This window comes from Pan paniscus, chromosome 14, assembly GCF_029289425.2.
Source record: "Pan paniscus chromosome 14, NHGRI_mPanPan1-v2.0_pri, whole genome shotgun sequence".
In the NCBI taxonomy this organism is placed as follows: Eukaryota; Metazoa; Chordata; class Mammalia; order Primates; family Hominidae; genus Pan; species Pan paniscus.
Genome location: NC_073263.2, coordinates 42,677,338 through 42,703,311, shown reverse-complemented (window position 1 = coordinate 42,703,311; position 25,974 = coordinate 42,677,338). Strand labels below are relative to the sequence as shown.

Here is a 25,974-nt window from a genome sequence, read left to right as displayed (position 1 = left end):
TTTAAAAATATAGGTTCACCTGAAAGTTCCCAAAATAAGGGTGAAATCAAGTGAGTGTGGCTAATAGGGCATTATCCTCAGACCATATTCTTATAGGATTCCATGTTCTGGACTTCACACAATCGAGGAAAAATCATCCCAAATAATATAAAGATCTGATATGACTCAAGAAAGCTGTATTAATGGCTGTTTTCCAGCGTTGTTCTCTAAGTAGAAAAAAGTGGCTGCAAAATTCTTCTCAGCTGTGCCCCTCCAGGCTCACATCCAGAGCCAGACATCATTCCTCACCTCCCTGAAGCTCAGTTTTTCCCATCCACAAATTAGCTGTACTCCTACCCCACTGCAGTATTTGTGTGCCCAAAGAGAAGAGACAAAAAGAATGTGATTTATGTGTCAAATTCATGTGAACAATGGAAGGGGCCCTGACAAAATAAAACATCATTAACCAACACTAGGGAAGCCCAGGAGCGGGGTGGACACAGAAGCAAAACAGAGAAGCTAGAGAAGCCAGCGAGTTGCCTGTCAAATTTCTGGTCATGAAGGAAAATGGAAATAAGTAAGAAGGTCCTCCATAGAGCACAGCAAAATGCATGGGATTGGTACGACCAGACCAGCAGCCTGCAGTGCTGTGTCCCTGAACAGACACAGATAAATCATGCTAAATTTTCAATGGCTAGCATGCATCAAATGACTATCATGTGTTCTTATTTTGATTCAAATAATCTTCCTAATACATGATCCCAAAACTGTTTAACCTCTTAAGTGGATCTAACACTTCCCCTTTGAGAGGAATCTTTTCAGTCATACAGATTTCATGCCTTTCATGACAGGGTAGAACAAAACAGGGTGAAAGGAGTTAGAGAATTTTAAAATTCTAGAGGTTCAGAATCATCTGTTTTTTTCTCTGTGGTTTCCCCTCACATGCACAGGTAAGTAAGAGAAAGCATTCATGTTAAACTCAGATGAAATAAGAAGGACTTGCTGCACAATGTTCCTTTGTTGTCATATAGATTTGAAGGATTTCTCTGCTGTTGTTCCTTAATATCACCACCACCTTTGCCTGGAGGATTAAACAAAACACTGCTTGCACCAATGTGTTTGGCAAAGAATAACCCCTCAAGAAATGATTCCCATTGTTGCTACCATCCTTCCCTTGTACTGTTGACATTTCTGTTCTCCCCTTTCTGGAAGTCCCAAGTGGGAAGCCTTTGTTGAGAAGCAGCTGTTGTTTTAGTAGGAGCTGAAATGGCCAAGAATCCACTTGTCGTTTATCGAAGAATTTCAGGACACTTTGTTTCCTCCACTCCATCATCGCAGGCTGAGAATCTATGATGATCACCAGTGAAGTGCGTGTGCCTGCATGTGTGTGTGTGTGTGTGTGTGTGTGTAAAATCATCTCCTGGGAATGGGCAGGGATTGATAAGTAATGAATTGATTTGTTTTGGCTGGCAGGGAGTGGGTGGTGGGTAGAAGTTCTTGTTCTATTCTTATCCTCGGGGCTCAGGTAAGATTTGTGACATTCCCTTACCAGTCTCTGAGGAGAGAGAATTCACATGCCTTGTCCCTGGCCATTAGATGATGGGCCTTTCTGGATGGGATTCAGTCAAGGGAATTGTATCTCATTGCAGACTGGTACTTTTATTTTAGAAGGTGATGAAGAAAGTATTTCCCTCACAGAGGAAACACACGAGGTGTCCCCTGCCTACTCCCAGATAGCCCTCCATCTTCTGAATGAAACGCCCACTAGAGCTGTCAGGTTCCTTCTCATGCCTGGGGTAGAAAGTATATTGAAAAAGTACTCTAAAACTGCTGGGCACCAGGGATCAGACCACATGCTTTCTATTCCAGTGAGGCTGAGAGGATATTTAGACTTTTTAATCCAGAGAGCAAAATCCAGTGCCCACCCTGTACTGATGAGAACAGGGAAAGCAGCCTCAACCCAGTCCTGTAATGTCACTGTTGTGGTCAGGATTTCCCCAAAGGCTACATATGGGTGTAAGAATGACTAGGAATGGAAGGAATTAATTTAAATTATGCTGGGCATGTACATTGCACATGGCTTCCTAAAACCATGTAGCCCAATAATAAGCTATTTTCCAGTTAAATATTATTCCTGCTGTTGATATTTGCATATTTTTCTCTTCTTGGCCTTTTCTAAATTACCCACTCTCATTCACCCGGTTCTCTTGTATCAGAAACACTTGAAAAAGGAAGATTCATTCAGAGGAAAACAGGGTAAGGGTTGGGGGCAGCCATGGCTTCTGAAGCTTTGCTGAGTCAAAAATCATGCCCAGAGCACAGCAGGCAAACTCTTTAAAATAGGCAGCACTATGATGAAAATGGTTTCTATCAGTACATAGAATCTCCCATGTCAGCCCCAGGGCCCATCAAGCCCAACCTCTTGTCTGTCCGAAGCAGCCCAGAAGAAACATTTGACTTGAGCATTAGCAGATGAATACTGCTTACAGTCAAGAGGAGGGTTCGTCTGCTCTTCCCTGCTTATGTATCCTTTAGGAGATGAAGGCTCAGTTTTCCAAGCGTGTCTGGTTGCCCCCTCTACACACCTGCAGCTTCTTCCCAAGGCCCATGGTGTGGAAGATTTGGTTCTGAAAACCAGACTCGGCATAATGTGGCCACAGAGGCTGGAGGATATAGAAGGACCTGCTATTTTGGCACGACACCACTGTGACCAGCTTGAGAGGTCATGGGCATGTGTTACATTTCCCACAGAGGGGAGAATCATTTGCACTTCTGTACTAATAGCATACCTCTGCAAACACAAAATTTAAATGTCTTGGCTATGGAAAGGAGATTCAGATCCTGTTTAATTAATTGGATAGCATTCTTTCCCAGACTATAGCCAGGTGATGAGGGTGGGGAAATGCTCTCAGTAGTGTTTATGAGATTGCCCACCTGAATGATCCTTAATAGTATGCATATTCTGGGGTTCTCCTTAAGAGCAGCCTGTCACAGTAATATCAATGAGTGATCCTTTAGACAGACTATAATGAATGGGTTTTTTAGATATTACAGCACTTCTGGAAAGCATATGACAGCAGAGATAACAATACTCCCCACTTGACTACATAAAGAACAAAAAAAAGGCTGTGCACCACAGTGAGAGAAGTTGGTAAGGTTACCAGGGACCTAATGAATGCTGGGATAATTCACTGCTTTTCATGTACCCAGCACTGTCTTAGGGACCAGAGAAGAACAGGAGATGACCAAGGCACAAAAGAAATCTAAGATAGAACCCTGTTCTCAACAAGCTTGTAGCCTAGTTATGAAATGATTTGAGACTCAGACATGAACTAATGAAGTGCTAAATTGGGTAGGGAAGATACTCTCTGAACTAGGAGTTAGAGAAGGGTGAAATCTGTGAGTCCTGATTAACAGCAAGGTACCCTCGAGTCCATGCTTCTTCTGGTGGCTTCCCTCTGGGATGCTTTAGCCAACATTGCCACATTTCTTTCCTTTCTCCTCTTTCTACCCACCTTTTCTTCTCTCCTTCCTGCCCTCATTTTCCTTCCATATTCTTTTCTCCTTTTAATTCTCTCCTGTTTATCTTCTTTCATCACACTTTTTCTGCCTCCTTCCCTTCCTCTACCAGTTTCTTGCTTCACTCCTTTGAATTCCTGACTTCTTGGCTTCTTTCCTCTTTTCCTTCTTTCTCCCCTCCTTCCTCCCCTCCCTTTGCCCCATCTACATTTTGTATTTCTCTCTGTGAACATTTGTTGTGAGGTGTCTGTGTGTGCTAACACTGTGCCCTGCCCAGGATGTGAAGAATGAACAAGATTTAAATGTGCATTTAAAGGCTAGAAGTCAGTTTTGCCCATGGAAGGAAGTCTGGTTTTCAACTGGCTTCCCTGACGCTCCGGCCTCTGCCGGCGTCTTTTCAGTAGCCCAAACAGGAGCCCCTCTTCACCAGGCTTCCCTTGCCTGATGATACGGGGTATGGAGCCAACCATGATGAGAGCAAATTGATTTGCATCTGCTTGTGTCCATTTGTACATGTGATTAGAGGCCGGGCAAGGAGGCAGTAGGCTTGGCCTAGAGTGAGCAAATTAAAAAATAAATCAAGCAGATTTTATAAATGACCTCTGCGGTATCAACAGCACACAAGCTCCTTGGTTACACACAGCCTGTTTCCTTCTGACGTTTGCTTTCTTTCTTTTTTGTATTTGTAGCAAATAAATCCTTCCTAAAAGAATAAATGTAAGAAAGTTTCAAACAAAACAGGTAGAAGAATCCACTGACAATATCAAAGATTGAAAATATATAGGCCACAAATTTCTTGGAACAAAAGCCACCTGGGTAAGAGGGTAATCAAAACTTCAGGGTTATGACTATCCTCTCCACTTGCTAGGGCACCAAATACATGGTGTATGGGGAAAAGATTTCATAGTCATGGCATCTATCTCTAATCTATATCACAGTGCTACACAGTGCTCCCTTAACCACGTGTATTGCAATCTCCTCATAATATGCTTGGGAGTGAGGGAATACGTCACTCTGAAAGCCGGGCTGGATTCATAATCCCTGCTCCAAGTTCTACCCCTTCACTTACCTGCTGGGCAAGCGACAGCTCTTCCCAGGAACCCAGGGCTCCATGTGTGAACAGAAGTAGGAGCTTAGAGAGAATCCCTGGTTTCAGAAGTGATTCAGGGAAGAAAATCGTGCAGGAGATGAGGAAAGGGGTAAACTTCACTCAGAGCTCGGCCAGTGAGGTCTGGGTGCTTGGTTTAAGTAATGACTCCAGAGTCTCAATTCTCTAGACAAATAATGTACTGGTGGGAAGGCAAAGGATATTGTGACGGCAAGATGATAATAGCTGACAAATTATTAGGAAGAGAACAGAACTGAAGTAAGTGGAAGTATTTATAAAGTAAAAATTCTTTGGCCGTAGGGAGAAAATGAAGGACAAATTGAATTTTCTCTTGAATTTGTCTTAAAAATCCCAAAAGATAAAATATCACAAAGGTTATTTTGTCAGGGTAGGGGAAAAGTTTGAAAAGTCATAAAACTAACTTACCTGATACAGCTTTCTCCCTGATCTTTCTTCTGTCATGAGATATAAATATCTTTAAACAACTTTAAGGAATTCTTCTAGACTTAGCTGAGATCCCTTTTTTTCTTGTGTCAGGGTCTCACTCTGTCACCCAAGCTGGAGTGCAGGGGAGCAATCACAGCTCACTGCAGGCTCCAACCCCTGTGCTCAAGGGATCCTCTTGCCTCAGTCTCCTGAGTAGCTGGGACCACAGGGACATGCCACCATATCAGCTAATTTTTGTATGTTTTGTAGAGATTGGGTCTGTCTCTGTTGCCCAGGCTGGTCTCAAACTCCTGGGCTCAAGTGATCCTCTCACCTTAGCCTCCCAAAGTGCTGGGATTATAAGTGTGAGCCACCATGCCCAGCTGCTGAGAGCCTTATTAAATGGATATTTTAGATGGATTTTTATTTGAAGTGGTCTGTTCCATAATTATGACACAACTCTATATTATTTGCATCTTTGTGGCAGAACCCAGCTGTTATATCTTACACTACCAACAGAAACTACAGCTAATACATTTGAGATTAATTCCCATTACACTAATTTCTGGCTTTCTCAAAATCTGAAGTATGTATTAAGTAATTACGAGGATTTCAAATCCCAGTTTCACTACTTCTTAGCTGTTTGACCTTAGACAGCTTATTTAACATCTCTGTGCCTAAGTTTCACCATCTGTAAAGTGGTTTCTGGGGGGTTTTCCTTGATATTAAATGACTTCGTAGATGAAAAGCATTCCAGAACAGTATCTGGCACACAATAAGTGCTACTAAAGTAGGGACCGTCATTTGTTTTGTGCTTTAAGGTGCGCAAAAGACCTATCACATCCTCTCATTTTAAGATCTTTGCCCCAACCTAATGGACAGATAAATTTTGAATGGCTTGTCCTAAGACTAGAGCTAGGATGTGGAGAGGCCAGCACACAAACCAAGTCCTCAGGGCATTCCCTGTGTTTCTTTCCAATTCCCTTGTCTTGGAAATGAGAAAACAGGCCCAAAGAAGTTAAGTGACTGGTTACTTAACTACTAAACTGGAAGAGGTTACTGATTGTTCTATCACTGTGATCCAAATCTTTTGTGTATCCTTTTCTTTACTTCAGCAAGTGAGGGGGGCACTTGCTTGTTTAATGAGCTTTCTGATGAGATAATGCTGGTGAAGAATTTACTCTTCCCTGCCCCACAGTGAAGACTCGGTAAATGGTAGCTACCTCTGTCCCGCTGCAAGCCTTGTCCTGCTTCCTTTGTGGTTAAAGTCTAGGCTCAGGTCAAAAGACACCATGGAAAACAAGATGTTGCCACATTTCAGTACATGCTAGCCAAGACTTCCCATGATTTGCTTACCGTTTTGGTGGATCGTTAATGTGGGGGTGCCCGAGCATCAGCAATATGTGTGTGAGCCAGGTGACTTGGGAATTTTCAGTTTTTTGCTGTTGATGTTGCTATCACTCTAATAGTATTCATCACAGAGGAGCCCTGCCCTCCTGTACACAGATGCCTGCCATGGCATCCACACCCACCCAGGGCCAGAGAGGCAGTGACCAAGAGGATTATTTCCTGTCCTTACTCCATGGTCCTCTCCCTGGTGGAGGTGGGCAGGGGCGGTTAAGAACGAGGCACCACAGCCAGAAGGTCTGGTCCACACTTACTGCCTGTGTTACCCTGTGGGATTTACTGAGTCTCTCGGGGCCTCAGTTTTCTTATTGGTAAATTATTCCCTATCTTATGAGAGTGTGGTGAGAATTAAATAGTGTTTTCAGAAGAGTTTGGCAAGGAAAAGTTTCCTGGTGATTGTAAGTTGTCACACTTTTTACAGCCAGCTGCAGGGCTGCTGGGTGGCACTGCCCCTTCTGACCCCAGCTGGCCTCCTACACGTTATATTTAAATCAGATATTTATTTTACCCTCAAAAACTTAGCTTTTTCTCCCCTCCCTAATGAATGGCACAAACCTTCTTCCCTACATTTCCAAGGGAGGTGGCAGTTACACTGTAAACAAGATGCTGGTGGGCTGGCAGGCACCTCGGCCTGTGTGTTCCGCTATGGCCTCTCCTTGATCTGGGGAAGGACATGCCAGGGGTGGCACTTGAATTTGACTGGAGACTAGAGCCCACCATAGATGATCTGTGCTGTCCTCCTCCAAAAGAAAGAAGAGAACTCTTTCAGAAGATAACTTGGTCTCATGAGGCTTAAAAAAAGCTGCCTCCTGGACCTATGAAGAACTAGTTTTGACCACATACCACTCCGTACTACAAAAGGTTAGATAATAGTGTCATTTTCTATCAGTATTCCATACACACACACATACATGTCTACATAAGGAGAGAGAACTTGTGCCAGGCACTGTGTTACATTTTACATATAATCCTTACAATACCCTGAGAGATATGACTTCTATTACACACCTGAAGAAACTGAGAATTACAAATGTTAAGTAATCTTCCCAAAGTCACACAGCTTGAGGCCTAGCCAGAGTAAAATCCAAGCTTGTCTGGCTTAAGTCCCCATTTTTTTTTTGAGACGGAGTCTCTCTCTGTCCCCCAGGATGGAGTGCGGTGGTGCCATCTCGGCTTACTGCAACCTCCGCCTCCCAGGTTCAAGCGATTCTTCTGCCTCTCGGCCTCCTGAGTAGCTGGGATTACAGGCACGCGCCACCACACCCGGCTAATTTTTTGTATTTTTAGTAGAGACAGGGTTTTACCATGTTAGCCAAGATGGCCTCAATCTCCTGACTTCATGATCCACCCACCTCGGCCTCCCCAAATGCTGGGATTACAGGCATGAGCTACAACACCCGGCCTAAGTCCCCATTCTTAACCCAAATATGCCTGACTGTAAGAATGATCTGGGATGGTTGTTAAAAATAGATTATGTGGGCTACACCCAAGACCAGCTGAATCAGGGTCTCCAGAGAAGAGGCTGGCTGGGGGATCTGAGTTTTTTAACAAGTGCCCCCAGGTGACTGCTACTGAGAAAGACCTCCCAACACCCCTGGTTGTTCACCCCTGGCTGTTGACAATCATGGGAAGTGCTTAAGGCACACCAATCAAGGCCCAGGCCCCAACCCATGAAAGAACCCTTGGGTTCTTTCCCAAGTTCTGTCTTTGATAAAACACTTAACCCTCTGTAGTTCACACAGTTTTCTGAGCTATAAAGTGGAGATGCATCATAATATCTGCTCACAAATCTCACCAGAGTGCTGTGAGAATGAAATGAGAACACTGGTGGTGACTGAAAGAAAACTTACTTCTCAAAGTTATTATGAACCTTCACATAATCTGTCTCATAGGCTTTTGTCGGTTGACCTGGGAATTTAACCATCCATCTAATATGGTGTGTATCAGAAAATGCACTCAGATTTCAAAATAATTCCCAAAAATTTTAGAATACAATGTATTTCAATTTTCAGAACTGCCTCTATTTAACTAAAGTTTTGTATTATAGGCCCAGGAATACTGAATGTGTCATATGAAGTCTTTTCCATGAGAGTATTAAATGAACAGTTGATTTGACTTCGTGGTCTATTTGGTGTCTCTTTTAAATGAATCCTAATATTGTTAAATGGAAAGTGTAGACTCTAAAATGATATCTCTACAGTGATTACACCATGAAAAAGTGTAATAGCTCGGATTCAATGAACATTTCTATGTGCCCAAATCTGTGCTAAGCCAGTAATTTTCATGCTATCCTTATTAAATGTTATTTCCATTTGCTGAGGCTTAAAGAGACTAATTATCTCTGTAAGGGTCATTTAACTTGTGAGAATGAAGATACAGGATTCAAACAGTATCAGACCCCAAATTTTGGGGATATTCAAACAGAATATCAGACCCCAAATTGGCCGCCCTGCTGTATAAAATCCACATGCATACACATGGATTGGCATGCTAACACAGGACAACAAAAGCAATCACTGTGCTAGAGCAGAGGGATTATGGCTGATTTGTTCTTTAAAATGAATTATTGGTGTAAAAATTCATCTAATAAACATATGGAGAAGAAAAAAGTTGCATTAAAAAATATACCTGAATTTTATGACTAGATATCAAGACTTGTATTGTTGTAGGTTTTGGAGTTTAGATTCCATTCCAAAAGCTTTATGGTCTCTGGTCTATGTGAAAATTAAGGAAGAGAAAGAAATTTGGGTGGCAAGAAATCCACCCGAATGTCCTCTGCTCCTGGCAGCATTAAAGAAAATTGCTGTCCTTCATAGATGAGGATGAAGCCACTAGTAGCTTTCCAGGAGTGGTGATGGATTTGCTCTGAGCCCTCTTAAATTCCCTCCCCATCTCCTTTTATATCAGGGGAGGGCTGTTCAGGAATGGTGCTGCCAGTAAGGTAGCCATCCATATGAAGGGTGAACTCGGCACTTTCCGCCCAGCCAACCCACCCCGCCAGCTGCTCGGGAGGTGGGATAATCACCTTCAGTACTTCTGAATGTTCCTTCTATAAGGACATCCCCTGACAGCCCAGTAGAAAACTAAATGCTGTTCATATCACTGGGAAAGCTCATCCTTCCCCAATCCATTCCTCCTTTAAGATGAGTTCCTTTCCTTAAAGTGACTTTTCTTCCTTTCTAACAGATATCTGCAAATGAAATAGAAATGCTTTTGATGAGGCTGCCACGCATGTTCAAACAGGAATTCACGGGTGTGGGAGCCACGCTGGAAAAAAGATGGAAGTTGTGTGCCTTTGAAGGAATTAAAACTACCTAACCGCGAAGAGCAAAGCATCTCTGGAAATGAAACCGTGTGAACCTGGCCAGGGCTGTGCGACGGGGGAGCAGGAGGTGTGGGGTTGGTCCAGCACGCAACCTTTGTGGAGCCATCGAAGCCTGCCTTTAGTTATATCTGTGGCGTTCTCTTGTGAGTGGAAATGTAATTGTGTACCAGTTCCTTAAAATAAACAAAGCTTCATACTGTGACAGATCTGTTTCCTATGAAAACCAAACAATGATTCCACAGTCATAATGATGGCAAAATCTTAAAATGTGCTACATTTGAGAATAGCTCACCAAGCAAAATATTTAAAGTTAATGATGGTGTAGCAATGATTGTTGCTAGGCTACAGAGTTGTATATGTAATGTATAGCTGAAATCATTAAATGACATTTTCCTGAAAGTCTTTCTGTTTTAGTAAAAAAAAAAAAAAAAAAAAAAGAAAAAGAAAAAAAGAAAAAAGAAAAAATTTTACAGTGAGGGAAAAGCATACCAAAAGAAAACTTGAATATGTGTCTAAACAGTTATTGTATTTTGTAAATTAAGTTATATGCTGTTCCAGGGACTTTTGCCTTATTGAAGAGGCAGAAAATATGATTGGACACATTGAGAATGCTTTATCAAGAATATTATTTTTCTAATGTAACAATTCTCCATCATAAGTTCTTTTAACATGGACTGCATAACAGTTTTCATAAAGTGTAAATAAAGGAAAAACTAGTGTTATTGTCTTGTACTTGGTATGTAACATTCAGGTTTATGCATCAAAATAAACATTCAGTAAATATTCCTGTTACAAATTTTATAGCAAAGATATTAATTTTTTTCAATAAATATGACTTCTACCATATTGGTTTTACAAATTATTCTTTGATATATTTTATTTCTCCCTTAAGAAATCTTTTTCTCATTATTCAGTCCCATCTCATATCCTATTGTTTAAAAATGATAAAATAAATGAGTGACATTAAGAGATAAAACATTATTTCAAATAGGAATATATAAAAATTGTGGAGTGGAAATTACCAAGAAAGGAGATTATACAGCATTAATATACAGTGTTAGAGTAGATTTTTTAAAATAGTATGACATAGCATCCACAAATAATAAGTTTTACCTTGTTTTGTGTCCTCCTGGGCAGATACAAAGTAGCCCATTAATCTTATTAACTCTTGGATTTATGTATCTGTATGTTTACTGGAAAACACATTAGAAAGGAAATTAAGGGATCCACACTCGGACCAACAGTTTAGATAGAATTTGGGCTTCCCCTCTTTATTTTAATAACAAATGGGATATGACTTAAAATTTTGTCCCCTTCCTGCTATCCTACATAAGAATCACAAAAAAGACAAGCATCCTTAATTGTAATTGAAACATTTTTTAGGAAGACAGCTAAACAGTTAATGTTCTCTGATATTATGAAAAGATATTCATAATTTCTTATTGGACTTTTTGTCCTTTATTGATACCTTTATTGATACGTACCTTTACTGATCTCTAATAAATTAAGATATTTACTCATACCTCCCATAAATATCTACACAAGTGTTTTGTTCAGGCTCAGGGCTAACACTATGAATATAAAGGTAAGTAAGAAAAGACCCTCTCCTTAATGTGCTCAGAGTTCAGTGTGAAAAAGACATTTTCGGCCCAGCGCGGTGGCTCATGCCTGTAATCCCAGCACTTTGGGAGGTTGAGGCGGGCAGATCACTTGAGGTCAAGAGTTCGAGACCAGCCTGGCCAACATGGTGAAACCCCATCTCTATTAAAAATACAAAAAAAAAAAAAGTAGCTGGGCGTGGTGGCAGGCACCTGTAGTCCCAGCTACTAGGGCAGGAGAATCACTTGAACCCGGGAGGTGGAGGTTGCAGTGAACTGAGATTGCGCCACTGCACTCCAGCCTGGGCGACAGAGCCAAGACTCCATCTTAAAAAAAAAAAAAAGAAAGAAAGAAAGAAAAGAAAAAAGAAAAAGGCATTTTCCCAAAAAAGAAAAAGGCATTTTCCCAAAAATTTCTATATGATGTGATTCTGGTAACAAGAAAGATATGACAGGTGCTATGGCATTCAAAACTATATGTCCATATCATATTAAACCCTACACACCTTCCCTTACCATCAGTCCATGCCTGCTACCACCATCATCCTGACAGATTTATATCCAAATCAAGAGACACAAATAATAAAGACACAACAGTCAGAAAGGAGAAGACATCATTTACAGATGATGCTATTATTGTAAAATAGAAAACCTAAGCAGTTCACGTGAAAAACAAGGAAAAAAGAATTCAGTAAAGTGGCTAGTTCTACAAAGTCATGAAGTCTAGTAAGGATACAGGGGAAGGTACCACAGCCTGTGCTATTTCTAATGGAAAGCATGGTGGATATTCTCAAACATGCATTGATACTTTCAAGTATTACTGGCGGTCACATTAGCAGAAAGACATCCTGCACAGGGTAAACCCCCAACTCTGAGCTCTGTGCTCACACAAAGCTGAGGGACCTCATATTAGATCTGACAAGAAGATATCATTTCCAAACACGTGGATATGAGCCCTACGGGGCAACTTGGGGGAGTGAAATGGTTAATTCAGCTTCCAAAAACATTAGAGTCATTGCTGGAGATAAGCTGCTGCACTAGAAAAATCTATTTTGGCTGTAAATTTTTTATTTATACTTGAAATGAATTCTGTTACTTGTCTAGAAATATGTTGGTTGTATATTTTAACTTCAATTATGTGAATCGTTTATCTTTGGATTTTTTTAAATCCTCTAAATTATTTCACAGACTCTCAAGTTTAGATGGGACTTTGGAGATCACCTGGGGAAGGAACTAACATCTGTGCCTATGAGAGTGGTCTGGAGACTACGTATATCTGTCACCCCATCCTCTTTACTCCTCCTGATAACTCTATATGAAGATAATATTATCATCCCCATTTGTCACACAAGGATAACGAGGCTCAGAAGTTTTAAGTAATTTATCCAACTTTGCAGTTAGTAACTTTTGAATCAGGATTTGAACCTAAGGCTAACTGGCTCCAAAACATATTCTCCTTTTCACTGGTCATAATCTATTAATAGTTCGACCCATTCCATCCACCTGTGAGCCCAATGCCATCCAGTGCCTTTGGATCCCTTTTTATTCTCCTTTATTCTCCACCATCCTTTCACATTGGTAGAGGGGTGAAGACTCTTCACGCCTTTCTCTCCTTAAAATAAGCAGAATATTGAAGGTTTGGAGATCCCTGTGATCTGGCCCCAAAGGGCCTCTCTAACTTGCTTTTTCACTGTTTCCCTGAAAAGGATTCATCTTTTTTCTTGCTTTTCTTCTTTTGTTCATCTATTTGAATGAAACAATCTTCGTCACATCTAGTTATCACAGTTCTACCCAACCTTAAATGTGAAATAAGCCTTCATGCCCCAGCAGAAGTCGCTCCTCCTGCCTCTGCACAGCCATCCCACACTTTCTGAAGGCACTTGCCACCCAGCTGTCCTTGCCCTATTATATTACAAGCTCTTTGATGGACTGAACACATCTCATTTACTTTGAATTATTTCTCAAAGTGGTTTTGCTTACAAATATTTAGAAAGTAGGACAGAGAATGATCAAGATGTTTTTCTACCTCCAGGGACCAATCTGCCTATACTTACCCAAGGGGAAAATATTACAAAATATTTGAAAAGACTGCAAATATCTTAGATCCAAGATTCCAAGGTGGGAAATGTGAGTGAGAATGTACTGCATATTATTGAAATAAAAAAATAAAAAATAACCCAATTCCTATTCAAACTTCAAACCCAGATCAATTATCAACTGTTCTACGAGGCCCTGATTCCCTCAGGAGCCCTTCTCCTGGGCTTCCCCTACTATTCATTACATTTCTATTGCAGCCCATTTACTGGATTTTAATCATTTTTTAATGTGGCTGTCTTTCCACTCCTGTAGGCAGTAGACCTCCCTTACTCATCCCTCTAGTCCCCCTCAGAGTCTGACATGACATAACATTACTTTTAAATAAATATTTATTACATTAATGAAAGAAGAACGCCCACAGGAACTTTCTGAAGTTGTTGAATCAGAATCTATTCAGGTATTAGGTCCAGCATTAGAGGCTAGAACTTTGTGTCTCTCCATTGTAATACCTTGGCAGAACCCTTATTTTTTTATTTTTCTTTTTTATTGTGGTAAAATACTTAACAATTTAGCCAGTCATAAGTGTACAATTCTGTGACATTAAATGCATTCACAATATTATGTAACCAATCATCACTATTTATACCCAAAACTTTTACATTATCCCCAACAAAATTCTGTACTCACTATACAATAACTCCTCATCCTCTTACGCTTCTAACCTCTGGTAACTTCTATTCCCTGCATCTCCATGAATGTACCTATTCTAGGTATCTCATGTAAGTGGAATCTTAACGGCATTTGCCCTTCTGTGTCTGGTTTCTTTCACTCAGCATAACACTTTTAAGGTTCATCCATACTGTAGCATGTAACAGAATTTCATTTCTTTTTAAGGCTGAATAATAGGCCAGGCACGGTGGCTCACATCTGTAATCCAGAATTTTGGGAGGCTAAGGTGGGCGGATCACTTGAGGTCAGGAGTTCGAGACCAGCCTGGCCAACATGACAAAACCCCATCTCTACTAAATACTAAATACTGAATACTCTACTAAAATGCAAAACTTAGCCAGGTGTGGTGGCACATTTCTGTAATCCCAGCTACTCGGGAGGGTGAGGCAGGAAAATCGCTTGAACCCAGGGGGTGGAGGTTGCAGTGAGCCGAGATTATGCCACTGCACCCCAACCTGGGTGACAGAGTGACACCCTGCCTCAAAAAAAAAAAAAAAAAAAAGGTTAAAAAAAAAAAAAGAAGAATATTCCATTGTATAAGAACTCTTCTTGCTGGCTTAGGTATTTTTAACCTATTACAGTAAGAAAAAGTCATTGATCAGTGTTGGAAAATATTTAAATACCGCATCAAAAACAACATTTGAAAGTGTAGGGAAGCTTATTTTTAACTCAATAAACTGTTCATTTTCATTGAGGGTAAAAACGAAATGAAAAAAATAGAAGATGTTGGTAGTAATTGTATAGAAAATGAGACTAAACAAATGTCCATGCAACAAATTATGATTCACAACAAGTTGTTTTTTCTTGGTAAGGGTCGGGGATATTTTACTTTGAGGTTGGTTCTTGGGGTTTTGTGTGTTGGGAGGGGGTTGTAGCCCTTTTCAGGAAATGGCTACTGTGTTTATTTATTGGACTTAATAATAGGTGGTTTATCTCCAAAACATAAGACCTCTTTTCCCATAATACTCAGTTTCTTCTCATAAACTGAGAAAATAGAGATATCACATCTCTAAAAATCTTATAGCTTGACTTATTTTTCATCGAAATGGTAAAAGGTTCACACGTATATTAAATAAGCCCGTCATAAGTAGCTGAAGAAACTATCCTGTGTAGCGCACCGAAAATGAGCATTTTAAAGAAGCTATAGTGAATGTGTTTACATATTAGATCACTAAAACACCGTCCCGCTAGTTCCACCACCTCCCAATTTCCTCCTCTATTTGCAAGCAGACTTTCTTTCATTCCCAGGCTTCAAATGTTTGGAAATGTCTCCTACTGTGTAGGCGAGCACTCGGGCTGCACTGGAGTCAAGCCCGGCCCAACAGTCACTAGCCTTGAGGCCATGGCACATCCCTTAACCACACCGAGGTGCTAGTCCCAGATCTATAATATGGGAACGTTAATGCCTGTGTCATAGGGTGATGATTAAATAAGACAGCATGCATAAAGCACCCCCTAAGATAGAGCCAGGCAGACTGAAGGCATTTGTTTCTACAAAAATAGTACTTAAACTACATCATTCCCAGAAAAGGGAACAAACCCTTTCCCTATCAGCCTATGCCTATCCTGACCACTGACAGTCAATCATATGCTTCTAAATACAAGATAAAATAAATATAAAACAAGCATAATCCCCACCAATAGTCCATTAAACATGTTCAAGTGTAAGACTGACATTAGCAAGATAATTGTAATTCTCTAACCTGCAAAGACTTCCGCAACTCTTAGAGACAAATAAGTAGTGACCATCAAAGTTCTCACATCACAGACAAAATTAAAGCCTCAATTCTTTGTTACAGCTCCCTTTTTACTTGTTTGGTATATTTCCAATAAGCAGTAATTAGGGTCAAATACATTCAGCTGTGAAGAAACTATGCTCTGGGCTACTGCCATTTTGAATGATGGTCAACTAGGTATACAGTATGCAAAGATTAAATAAAGTATTAATTATGGTTTTTTTAAGCCAGCAGAGACATTGTCAGGAAAAATTATAGTTGTAGCTGCAATAGTATTATTTTAGAGAACATACACATCTATTATAGTTGCCGAGAGTGTCAAAGTAAAAGACTCCAGTAAATCTAGTAATTACAGACTGTTTGTGTTAATAAAATTAGCTGCTGTGGTCCAAAATTTTAACTCTTGCCTGCTCACGAAACCGTACAGATACCCAAACAAGCTGAGATGTTTGCTCTGCACATTTCACCTTTTATATAATGTACATTTATCAGTACAGGGCTATTTACTTCATGGGAAAAACAGAAGCATAAAAATAAATTGCAGACATTTTACAGTAGAAAATATTACGTCTTCAATACAAGGCAAAAAAGTGGTTAACGTACAACAGCAAGTGCACTGCATGTAATGAAATGCATTTTTTGCCTAGCAAATATATTTAGTGTGTGTTGAAAGTTGTAATATCTTCTCCTGCACAAAGAAATTTCTATTATAAAGCTCATTTGCTATTGCACGGAGTGAAACCCTTTTTCTTGTTTACTAAAGTAGTCCATCTTAATATCAGCCCACAACACTGTCAAGTTCACTTAAGAAGAGCTATGTGTAGATAAGAATAGGACTGAATCAGAAACCAGAATATTCCATTTCATCTGCTTTTCATATCTGAGAAACTGCTATGTAATTCACTACATCTGGTAGCAATCTCATTTTGGAAAACATTTTTCTTTTCAGAGAAAAGGCTAAAAATGGGTCAATTTGAGGCTCTCAATAAATAAATCTTTTGCCTTTGAATATGTTTATGCATAAGTGAGGATTTGTTTCTCTAGTATTTCTTGAGATAGAATAGCAAGTATGGTCTGGGAAGTCAAACATTATCTTCAGGTGGAGATAATGTATGAAAACCTACTGTAGGTCTTTTATTAAACAGACATTATTATATCAAAACCAACATATCATGCATCATTTTTAAGACTTGCAATCATAGTAAATCAAGTTTCAAATATGAAGTACTATTAATTCTTAGATTAATTCTCACTGTCTAAGGCTGAGCAACAACAGGGTAGATTTTGCACCTCACTGTCTGTTCCTTGAGGAGATAAAGGGAACTTTGGTTCAATGTGTATCTAAGACAAGGTTTTGTAGGCTGAGCCTTGTATGCAATTAGACTGTGGATAGCGGGGGACAGTGCAAAATCTAGACTGTGCTAACCTATAGTCAACCTTTTTTTTTTTTTTTTTTTTTGAGACGAAGTCTCACTCTGTTGCCCAGGCTGGAGTGCAGTGGTGCAATCTCGGCTCACTGCAACCTCCGCCTCCCAGGTGTAAGCGATTCTCCTGCCTCAGCCTCCCTAGTAGCCAGGATTACAGGCGCCCACCACAAGGCCTGGCTAATTTTCATATTTGTAGTAGAGACAGGGTTTCACTATGTTGGCTAGGCTGGTCTTGAACTCCTGACCTTGTGATCCACCCGCCTCAGCCTCCCAAAGTGCTGGGATTACAGGCGTGAGCCACCGTGCCCGGCCTAGTCAACCCATTTTTGTATTGCTGCTCTACCATGGGGGACTGGTAAATGAAGTGCATAGCCATTTGCTCTGGAGGGGATAGATCACCGGCCATAGAGGCAGTAGAGTGAGGTGCCCAAGAGCATTCTTCCGGAATCATCCCAATTCAGTGATCATGGGCACATGATTTAATCTCTTTGAGGTTTAATCCTGAAATGGGATAATACTAACCCTTATAGAGTAATTCTGTAATTTTATCCATTGACTAAGTAGTACTAGGTCATCTAGGATTACAGAATTCTTCAAGCAAAAGTTTTCAATCTCATGACTTCACCATCTCCTCCCAATTGAAAGGTGTCTCCCCTCAGAGATCACCACTAATACATCAAGTGGAATCAACTTTCTGATTCCTCTCTAGAACAACAAATGCTTTCATACAACATAACAGAAAATCTCCCACCTGTCTTAAGAGCTTTGTGCACTGTGTGGAACTAGAATCAGGACTTCCAAAGAACCCCAGATTCCTGACGCTTCACTGAGAGATTCTGAGAACTCACGAAACCAGTGAATAACAGGCAAGCTCCTAACTCAAACCAGGCCTCTTGGAAGAGAGTCTTGGCAAAGACATACCTGGTATGTTTTCTCAAATATAAAGTATTTCAGAGGAAATAGAACATCATCCCACTCTTGAGACAGAGAAGGGACCAGATATCTTCTCCCGGGTCCTCTATCTCCAGTAAAGATGGGACACTTTGGTGGGAGAATCAAAGGGATGAAATCCATCTTGTGCTCCTTTGTTTCATATTACTTTATGGGAAGGCAACGTGGTTGTTTTTATCTCATATTTCCCCATGTTCAGACCGGAGGAAGGAAGTGGGGAGAGAAGGAGTTAAATGGTCCTTAATGCCATTTAGAATTTCTCAAACTTGGAAGTTAAAGCTGGGGTGTAAGAGCCCCCAACTCCTGCTTTGTTCTTACAACCCTTTTGACTCCGTATTTCATACTTCCTTCTTTTCCCATAGGGCTTTGCTCTGTGAGTACCTATGTAACTGGCTCATTGATTAATCAGGTCACGTATAGTGATTTTCAATGAACTGGGAAGGAATACTCATTACCACACACATATACATTCACTAATACACAGATGTATACACATCTACACATACCCACACTAATAAAAATTCTTGTATACACACTCATGTAAATATCACATCTGGTACAAATATATACATATGTAGCCACATTTACACACATTCACAACTTCACTGACCTCCAGATACCTCTGGGTTTGGCAATCATTTTTGACCCCTCAGGTTCTTCCCTCTCCTTCCTCTATTTCTTTCAGCTATTCACTTTTCCCAGTAGGATGACTAACTTAGGACAAATAACAGAAGGTGACACTCAACCCTGTAGGTAATAAACATATGGAATTTACTTTGAAAAGATGATACTGGCAGGAAATGTAGGAGGATTGAAAATACTTCAAACAAATTTATGAAAGAGCCGGAAAAGGAAAATAAACTGACACCGTTAACCCACAAGGACATCAGTGAACTCTGTTCCAGAGAGGCACTGGCACAAGGTTCTAACTCAGGAATTTTTATTTTTTGGAGACAGGGTCTCACTCTGTTGCCCAGGCTGGAGTCCAGTGGTGCAATCTCTGTTCACTGCAACCTCCACCTCTCAGGTTCAAGAGATTCCCCTGCCTCAGCCTCCCCAGTAGCTGGGATTACAGGTACCTGCCACCACGCCCAGCTAATTTTTGTATTTTTAGTAGAGATGGGGTTTCACTACGTTGGGCAGGCTGGTCTCTAACTCCTGAACTCAAGTGATTTGCCTGCTCGGCCTCCCAAAGTGCTGGGATTACAGGTGTTAGCCGCCACACCTGGCAGAAATTCTTATATTTACCCAGAAATAATTTCTATGGCACACAGAGGTTATTAACGGCACTATTTAATGGTCTATCTATATCCATACCTCTTGCCCTGTAACATTGTAATCTTGTCCTGTTCCAGCTCTGGACTTGATCATTTATGCTGCTTTGGCCAATGAGACGGCTGCAGAAGCTGGAGAAGCCCCTGTGCATTTGTGCTTGCCCTCTTGCATGGTTAGGTTTGCATACTCTTGTACTCAGACACTGCTAATGAGAATGCATTGGGCTAGCTCACTGGGCTAGCCATGACACATATATGCAGCTGAGCCAAGCGGCCCCAGCCAAGGCCATCTGGATCTGCTGATGGTCAGTTGATTCCTCAAGAAAATATGTCAGAGACAAGAACAATTCAGCCTCAATAGTTGATCTGCAGACTTGTGAGCTAAATAAATGATTGTTTAAGCCACTGAATTTTGGGGTGACTTGTCATGCAACATTATTTGTGGCAACAAGTAACTAACATTGAAACTGTTATCTAGAATTAGGGGGCTGCTATAACAAAAAAAATGGGCAGAGGCTAGAAAAAATTATGAGGAAACTGCTACAAGAGAATGGAAAGATGACAACATGGGTTATGCAGTAACAAAAAAATGAGAAAACTGCTACATGTGTCAATTCAGATGGTAGAAAATGTGCCTAATAAACTTGAGATTTGAGCAATAACATTTCCGGGCATAATGTTGAAAGTGTCTGCTGCATACTGGTAAGATTCTGCAAGAAATGAAAGGGCTAGAAAAATAACTGTCCAGTGCCTAAGCAAATTGAGAGAGACCATAGGGGAACTAGGACTTCTTGGTTGGAAAAGAAAATTGCTTTTCATCTGTCTCTTCAGCTGGCAAAAGAGTCTTAAAGTAAAATATAGCCTGAGACAAGGATCTAATCAAATACTTGCTTTAAGACCATCTATTAAGACCCTGGAAAGAAACAGGACAGAAAACAGCAGATCCTCTAAGCTCAACAAATGTGCTACCAGGAGTTTTAAGAGCACTGTCTCACGGTACTTAACTTGCCCAAATAACCATGGTTGAATCTAGAGAGAGATCTAGCTCTAAAAGTATTGTAGGTGTTGCTTTTGGCCCATTAGATTTATAAGAAACTCACAAAAGTTTTGATGGTACTATATTGACAAAAGGATCACCAGTTTATACTAAAAGATATTGAGACTATTCAAAATTTAAGAAAACCTCTAGGTCTAATTTCCACAATCTGGAAACAGGCTAAGAAAGTTGTTTAAAGCACACAGGAGTAGCCAAGGGGGTAGAAAAGACAACCCAGACGGTACAGAACAGAGCCTTAGAAAACAACGGACTGGGAAGTCACTTCCACGAGGCAGAACCGAGGCCTAATCAAGAGTATTCCCTCCTCTGGAAGAGAAGGTTCTGGCAGCATTTTCAGGGATGGAATTCAGGATTTCTATGAGCCAGTGCCTCTTACTAGCTTTCCATTCTTTCCCTTTTTGAATAAGATTGTCTACTATACTTATTCTGTCCTTTCTTACCCTATTGCATTAGGTTTGAAGGTCAGATTTCTTATCTTTTTCACTCATAGATCTTCAACTCAAAGCAACTGTACCCAAGGAACTGCATTAGGACCTGTTTAACACCTTGAGATCCTGGACCTTGAGCCTGATGGAATGATTAGATGAGACCTTTAAGGATCTTGGGAGGAGGGAGAGAGTGTATTTTACGTATGGGAATAAAAGAAAGAGTTGGGGCCAGAGTGTGAACATTCCACTTTCCTATCAGTTTCCATTCTAATTCCTGTATCAGCTTTACATTGCGACACATAATGCTGCATAACTGACCACACAAAAATGAGTGGCCTAAAACAACCATCATTGATTGGCTCACAGGCCTACAAGTTTGTAATTTAAGTTGGAAAATTCTCCTGATCCTAGTTGGGCTCACTTATATGTTTTCTAGGTCAGTTGGCTCTCAGCTGAGACTCACATTTCTGATGGTGGTTGGCTAGTGGTTATCTTGGGGCAATAAGGTCAAATGACCTCAGCTTTGTCAATCCCACTCTCCCCCCACGTCTTTCTCATTCTTCCAGGAGGCTAACCCTAGCATATACTCAGGGTTAGCACATGGTAAATGCCAACCGACAGCATTAACTTAAGCACACCCTGAGAATGACCCTATATGGCAGGTGCACCTGAATGTGTGTTCTGAGCTAGGGGGTTTGGGAGTGGCCAATCTGGAGATTCATTCCTTGTCTATGAGGAACATCTGAGCTCCCTATCTGTCCAGTGAAACATGGGCTATATGGGGGACTGAGACCCCGAGATTGGGGTTGCATGAAAGTTGCCAAGTGGAGGCTGTCAGGTAAAGGGTGTTAAGTGAAAATGCTATAAAAGCCACATGTTTTTTTGCAAGTGGTTGTGATTCTCCTGCCCAGCCCACCACCACTAGGCCATGCAATAATTCTGTCCAGCCCGTCAACACTGGACTCTCTCCCCCGTATGTAAGCCCCCAGCAAAATCTCATGTCTCATTCCCTGGCTCTGGGTCTCTTCTTCAGCCTCTTGAACCTGGTACCATCCCCAGTGGAGTCTACAGGGGTTCGATACAACAGTTATGATGAAGGAGCCAGGGAAGATTAAGATTTGTAGTTATAAAGAGCAGCAAGACAGCAAGCCTCAATGCACAAGGACTTTCTCAGTCTCTGCTTGCATCATGCCAGTTAACTGCTGATCAGCCAAAATAAGTCACATATCTGAGCCCAGAAAAAAGGAGTGGACACATCAATATAATCAACCTACCGTAATTCCCAAACTGTGTCCCATGGAAACTAGCATCCCACAAGATATTATCAGATGTTCCACTTAAAAAAAGTTCTATGGTCATACATATTTGTGAAATGCTTCTTATTACATTCTCTTATTAAGTCATACCCATTAGCCTATTGAAGGCTCTAAGAATTCCTATTCTGTTTACCTTGATCTAACTGGTGTCTCCTACAATTATTTAGCCATGAAACACATTAATTATTGAAAATCTTAAACACATCTTGAGAACTGTTTCGTGAATCACAATCTGGGTAACACCCGTCTATGTTATAAAAAGTCACTGTAATAATTGCATTATAGTAAGGAGCTTTCCGAGGCCTAGACGTTTTCATGACACAGCTAAGTAAACCACTAATAATAATTATTTTCTCTACTTTCATATGAGAAAACCAAGAATCAGAAAAGTTAAGTAAGCCCCACAGAAAAGGAGGAGCAAAACTGTGCTGTATCCTCACATCTGCCTGATTCCAAATACCTATCATCTCTTTATCTCCCTACCTGTCAAGGGTGGAATGTCAGACACCATGACAAATGGCAGGCAGAGCAGCACAGGGTGATGGTCTCACAGCCAGGAAGCTGGCTTTAGTTCTGGCTTAGCCACTGACTGAATGATCTTGAGCAAGTGACAGCCTCTTAAACACTTTCGATAGGAAACACCATTCTCTATGCTCCCATACAGCTAGAAGAATCTGGAAAAGATTTCTGTGAACAGTCTTTGGGACATAGAAATCTTCTGAGGCTTCCTCATGTGCCACAGTAAAAATGACCTCAAACGTACTGCCCTGTCATAAATCTAGTACCGAACATAACAAATTCATTTTTTAATTTGTTTATTTCAATCACTTAAGATATTCAAAATAGCCTTCAGGCTGAAACTCTTCCCTTGCCCTTTCTAATTTTCCAGTGAAATCTCAATGATATATTCCAGTGAGGGTACATTAATATTCTGAAGAAATACAATACCTGCATTGTAGACTCTAATTTTAGAACATTCATCACTGAGATGGTTTTCTCCTTCCTGTCCTAATTTTTTTTTCAGGTTGTCAGCCTGTTGAAGTATATTAAAGTAGGGGGTGACTTTCCTCTATGAAACATTTCTTTCTTGAGGTCCTGCCCTTTGTGAGGAATGGAGGGAGGCCCAGGAAAGGGAGGATCTGCAGCCCTTGGCCACTCTGAGTCTGCACTCTAACTGGGGAGATCAAATGAGGAGCCAAAAGCCCCAGCTGAAGAGCAGGAACAAAGTCACTTCATCAAAGCCATTTTACTGTCATGGACTCTGTCCTGGCTATATGTTACCATCATGCTGAGGCAATAGGTGAACTGGTCTCCAAGTCATTTTCAAATCAATTCTGAAATACACCTGGTTTGGGTGAGACAGCACCACACAAGACATTCAAGCAAATTCATCGTCTTAGAGGAAACATCCAAAATACATTTGAGCCTCCTGCTCTCCTGCGAGAAGCCATGCGACTCCTGCGCTGTTATTGCCACCAGTGTAACAGTCCGTACCGGGGCTGCTTACTCTTCATTTAAGGCACAGAGGGCCGCCACAGCAGGATTTCTCAACCTCGGCACTACTAACATTTTGAGCCGAGTATTTTCTCGTGGGGCTGCTCTGTGCATTGTGGGATGTTTAGCAGCTCTAGATGCCCACTAGATGACTACAGCAACCCTGGTCCCCTTCATGACAATCAAAGACTCCAGACATTTCCAAAAGTCCCCTGGGGGGCAAAATCTCCACTGGCTAAGAACAACTGCTCCAGAGTACGAGAAAAGAAAAAAAAATTTAAAAATATATATTTTTATTTTTGGTAAAAATTGATCCCCCCACCACCACCACCAGGTAATGACCGTGGGGTGCCAAGCTTCCCTCCAAGCCCCCGCCCTTGTGTCCAACTAAGACATCTCAACAGCTGTTCACACTAAAAACCCTCATCATTTAACAGCAGTTCTTTTCTCTTTTCTACTTGTCCTCGACTGCCAACACCTTTTGCTGCTCTACTCACCAGGTTTTATAGCTCTTCATTAGGCTTCCATTGGGGAGAATGTTCTCCAAGCTTTTATAGCCATCACTCTTGACTGATTTGGGATGAATTTAGTGGCAAAATTGGGGAATAGGCACATTGAAGTCTTGCGTCCTAGTGGGGACTAATCAAGGTCATGTGCCAAGCATGTGTCCTCCAGTTCCTTCCTTTTCAGGGTGAATTCTCTGCGGACCCATCTAAGCACATTCTCAAGACCTCCACCTCTACAGAGCTAGGGACAAACTAAGGGTCTTAAAAAGTCCTGATTCTCAAAAAGGTAGTATCCTTTGCTTTAAATCATAAAGTGGTAAGATAGGAGAACAAAGATTTAAAGGTGGATTGACCCACCTCCAATGCCCCTGCATTTTCCTTTACCAACACACCATCACACTCCTCCAGAAAACGAGAAGCAATGATTCAGGAACAACATGAAGAGCATTCCACATTTCCTCTGGCCTCCCTCACATACTACTAGAACACACATGAACATCTTTATACGCCTACAACATCAAATCAATAGATTTGATATTGTATCAAATAATTTTTCTTATTTTTTTGGAGATGGAGTCTCGTTCTGTTGCCCAGGCTGGAGTGCAGTGGCGTGATCTTGGCTCACTGCAATCTCCACCTCCCAGATTCAAGTGATTCTCCTGCCTCAGCCTCCCAAGTAGCTGAGATTATAGATGCGTGCCACCATGCCTGGCTAATTTTTGTATTTTTAGTAGAGACGGGGTTTCACCATTTTGCCTAGGCAGGTCTCGAACTCCTGACCTCAGCTGATCCACCCATCTCAGCCTCCCAAAGTGCTGGATATGTTTTAATATGCATGCTTTAATTTTAAAAACATAACATTTACTCTGTGGCACATCCTCATTTAATCCTCATAACAACCTAGCAGCAAATACCCTATTCCTATTTAACAGTTGAGTAAACAGAGGCACCGATGTTTGCAACTTCCCCAAGATCACACAAGATGCAGGGCTAATAAGAGGCAGGGCTGGGGCAGTTCCAGAATGTTCTAATTAGCTTCTAGTCCTTTGTAGAGAAGGAAATGTTGAAATTAACTAAGTGTATTAGTTGTTTAGTGTATTCGTGCCTCTCTCCAGAGAAGGAGAACAAATAGTTTGAGTGGGTAGATGGATGGATAGGTAGACAGACATTTAAGGTGTGGTTCATGCAAATATGAAGTCTGGGAAGTCCAAAATCTGTAGGGCAGGTAGGCAGACTGTAAATACAGATAAGAGTCAATGCTACAGCCTTAAGTCCAAAATCTTCAGGGCAGGCCAGCAGGACGGAAACTCTGGCAGAATTTCTATGTTGCCATCTTGAAGCAAACATTGCTGCTTCTTTAGGAAACTGGTCTTTGTTCTTAAGACCGTCAGCAGGTTGGATGAGGCCCATCCACATTATGGAGGGTAATCTACTTTATTCAAAGTCAACTGATTGAAATGCTAATCACGTCTAAAAATTACCTTCACAGCAACATCTAGACAAGTGTTTGAACAAACAAGGGGGCACCACAGCCTAGCCAAGTTGACACACAGAATTATCCATCACCCCAAGGAACAAGAATAAGGCAGAAGTATTATTCTTGGCAGCCACTGATTGCTCAAAGGGAAGCTGACTCTTCCAATTCCAGGTGCTTTGC

General features: G+C 41.0%; 1 protein-coding gene across 1 annotated transcript in view; it reads left to right on the top strand.

The window, feature by feature from the left end:
* The window catches only part of ENOX1 (ecto-NOX disulfide-thiol exchanger 1), a 409,234-nt gene extending 398,624 nt beyond the window's left edge, over positions 1–10,610 (top strand). The window contains exon 19 of the mRNA XM_063595931.1: positions 9,626–10,610. Coding sequence (XP_063452001.1) covers positions 9,626–9,757 — 132 coding nt within the window. The 3' untranslated portion in view covers positions 9,758–10,610. The remainder of the gene's footprint in view (positions 1–9,625) is intronic.
* The last annotated feature ends 15,364 nt before the right edge of the window (positions 10,611–25,974 follow it).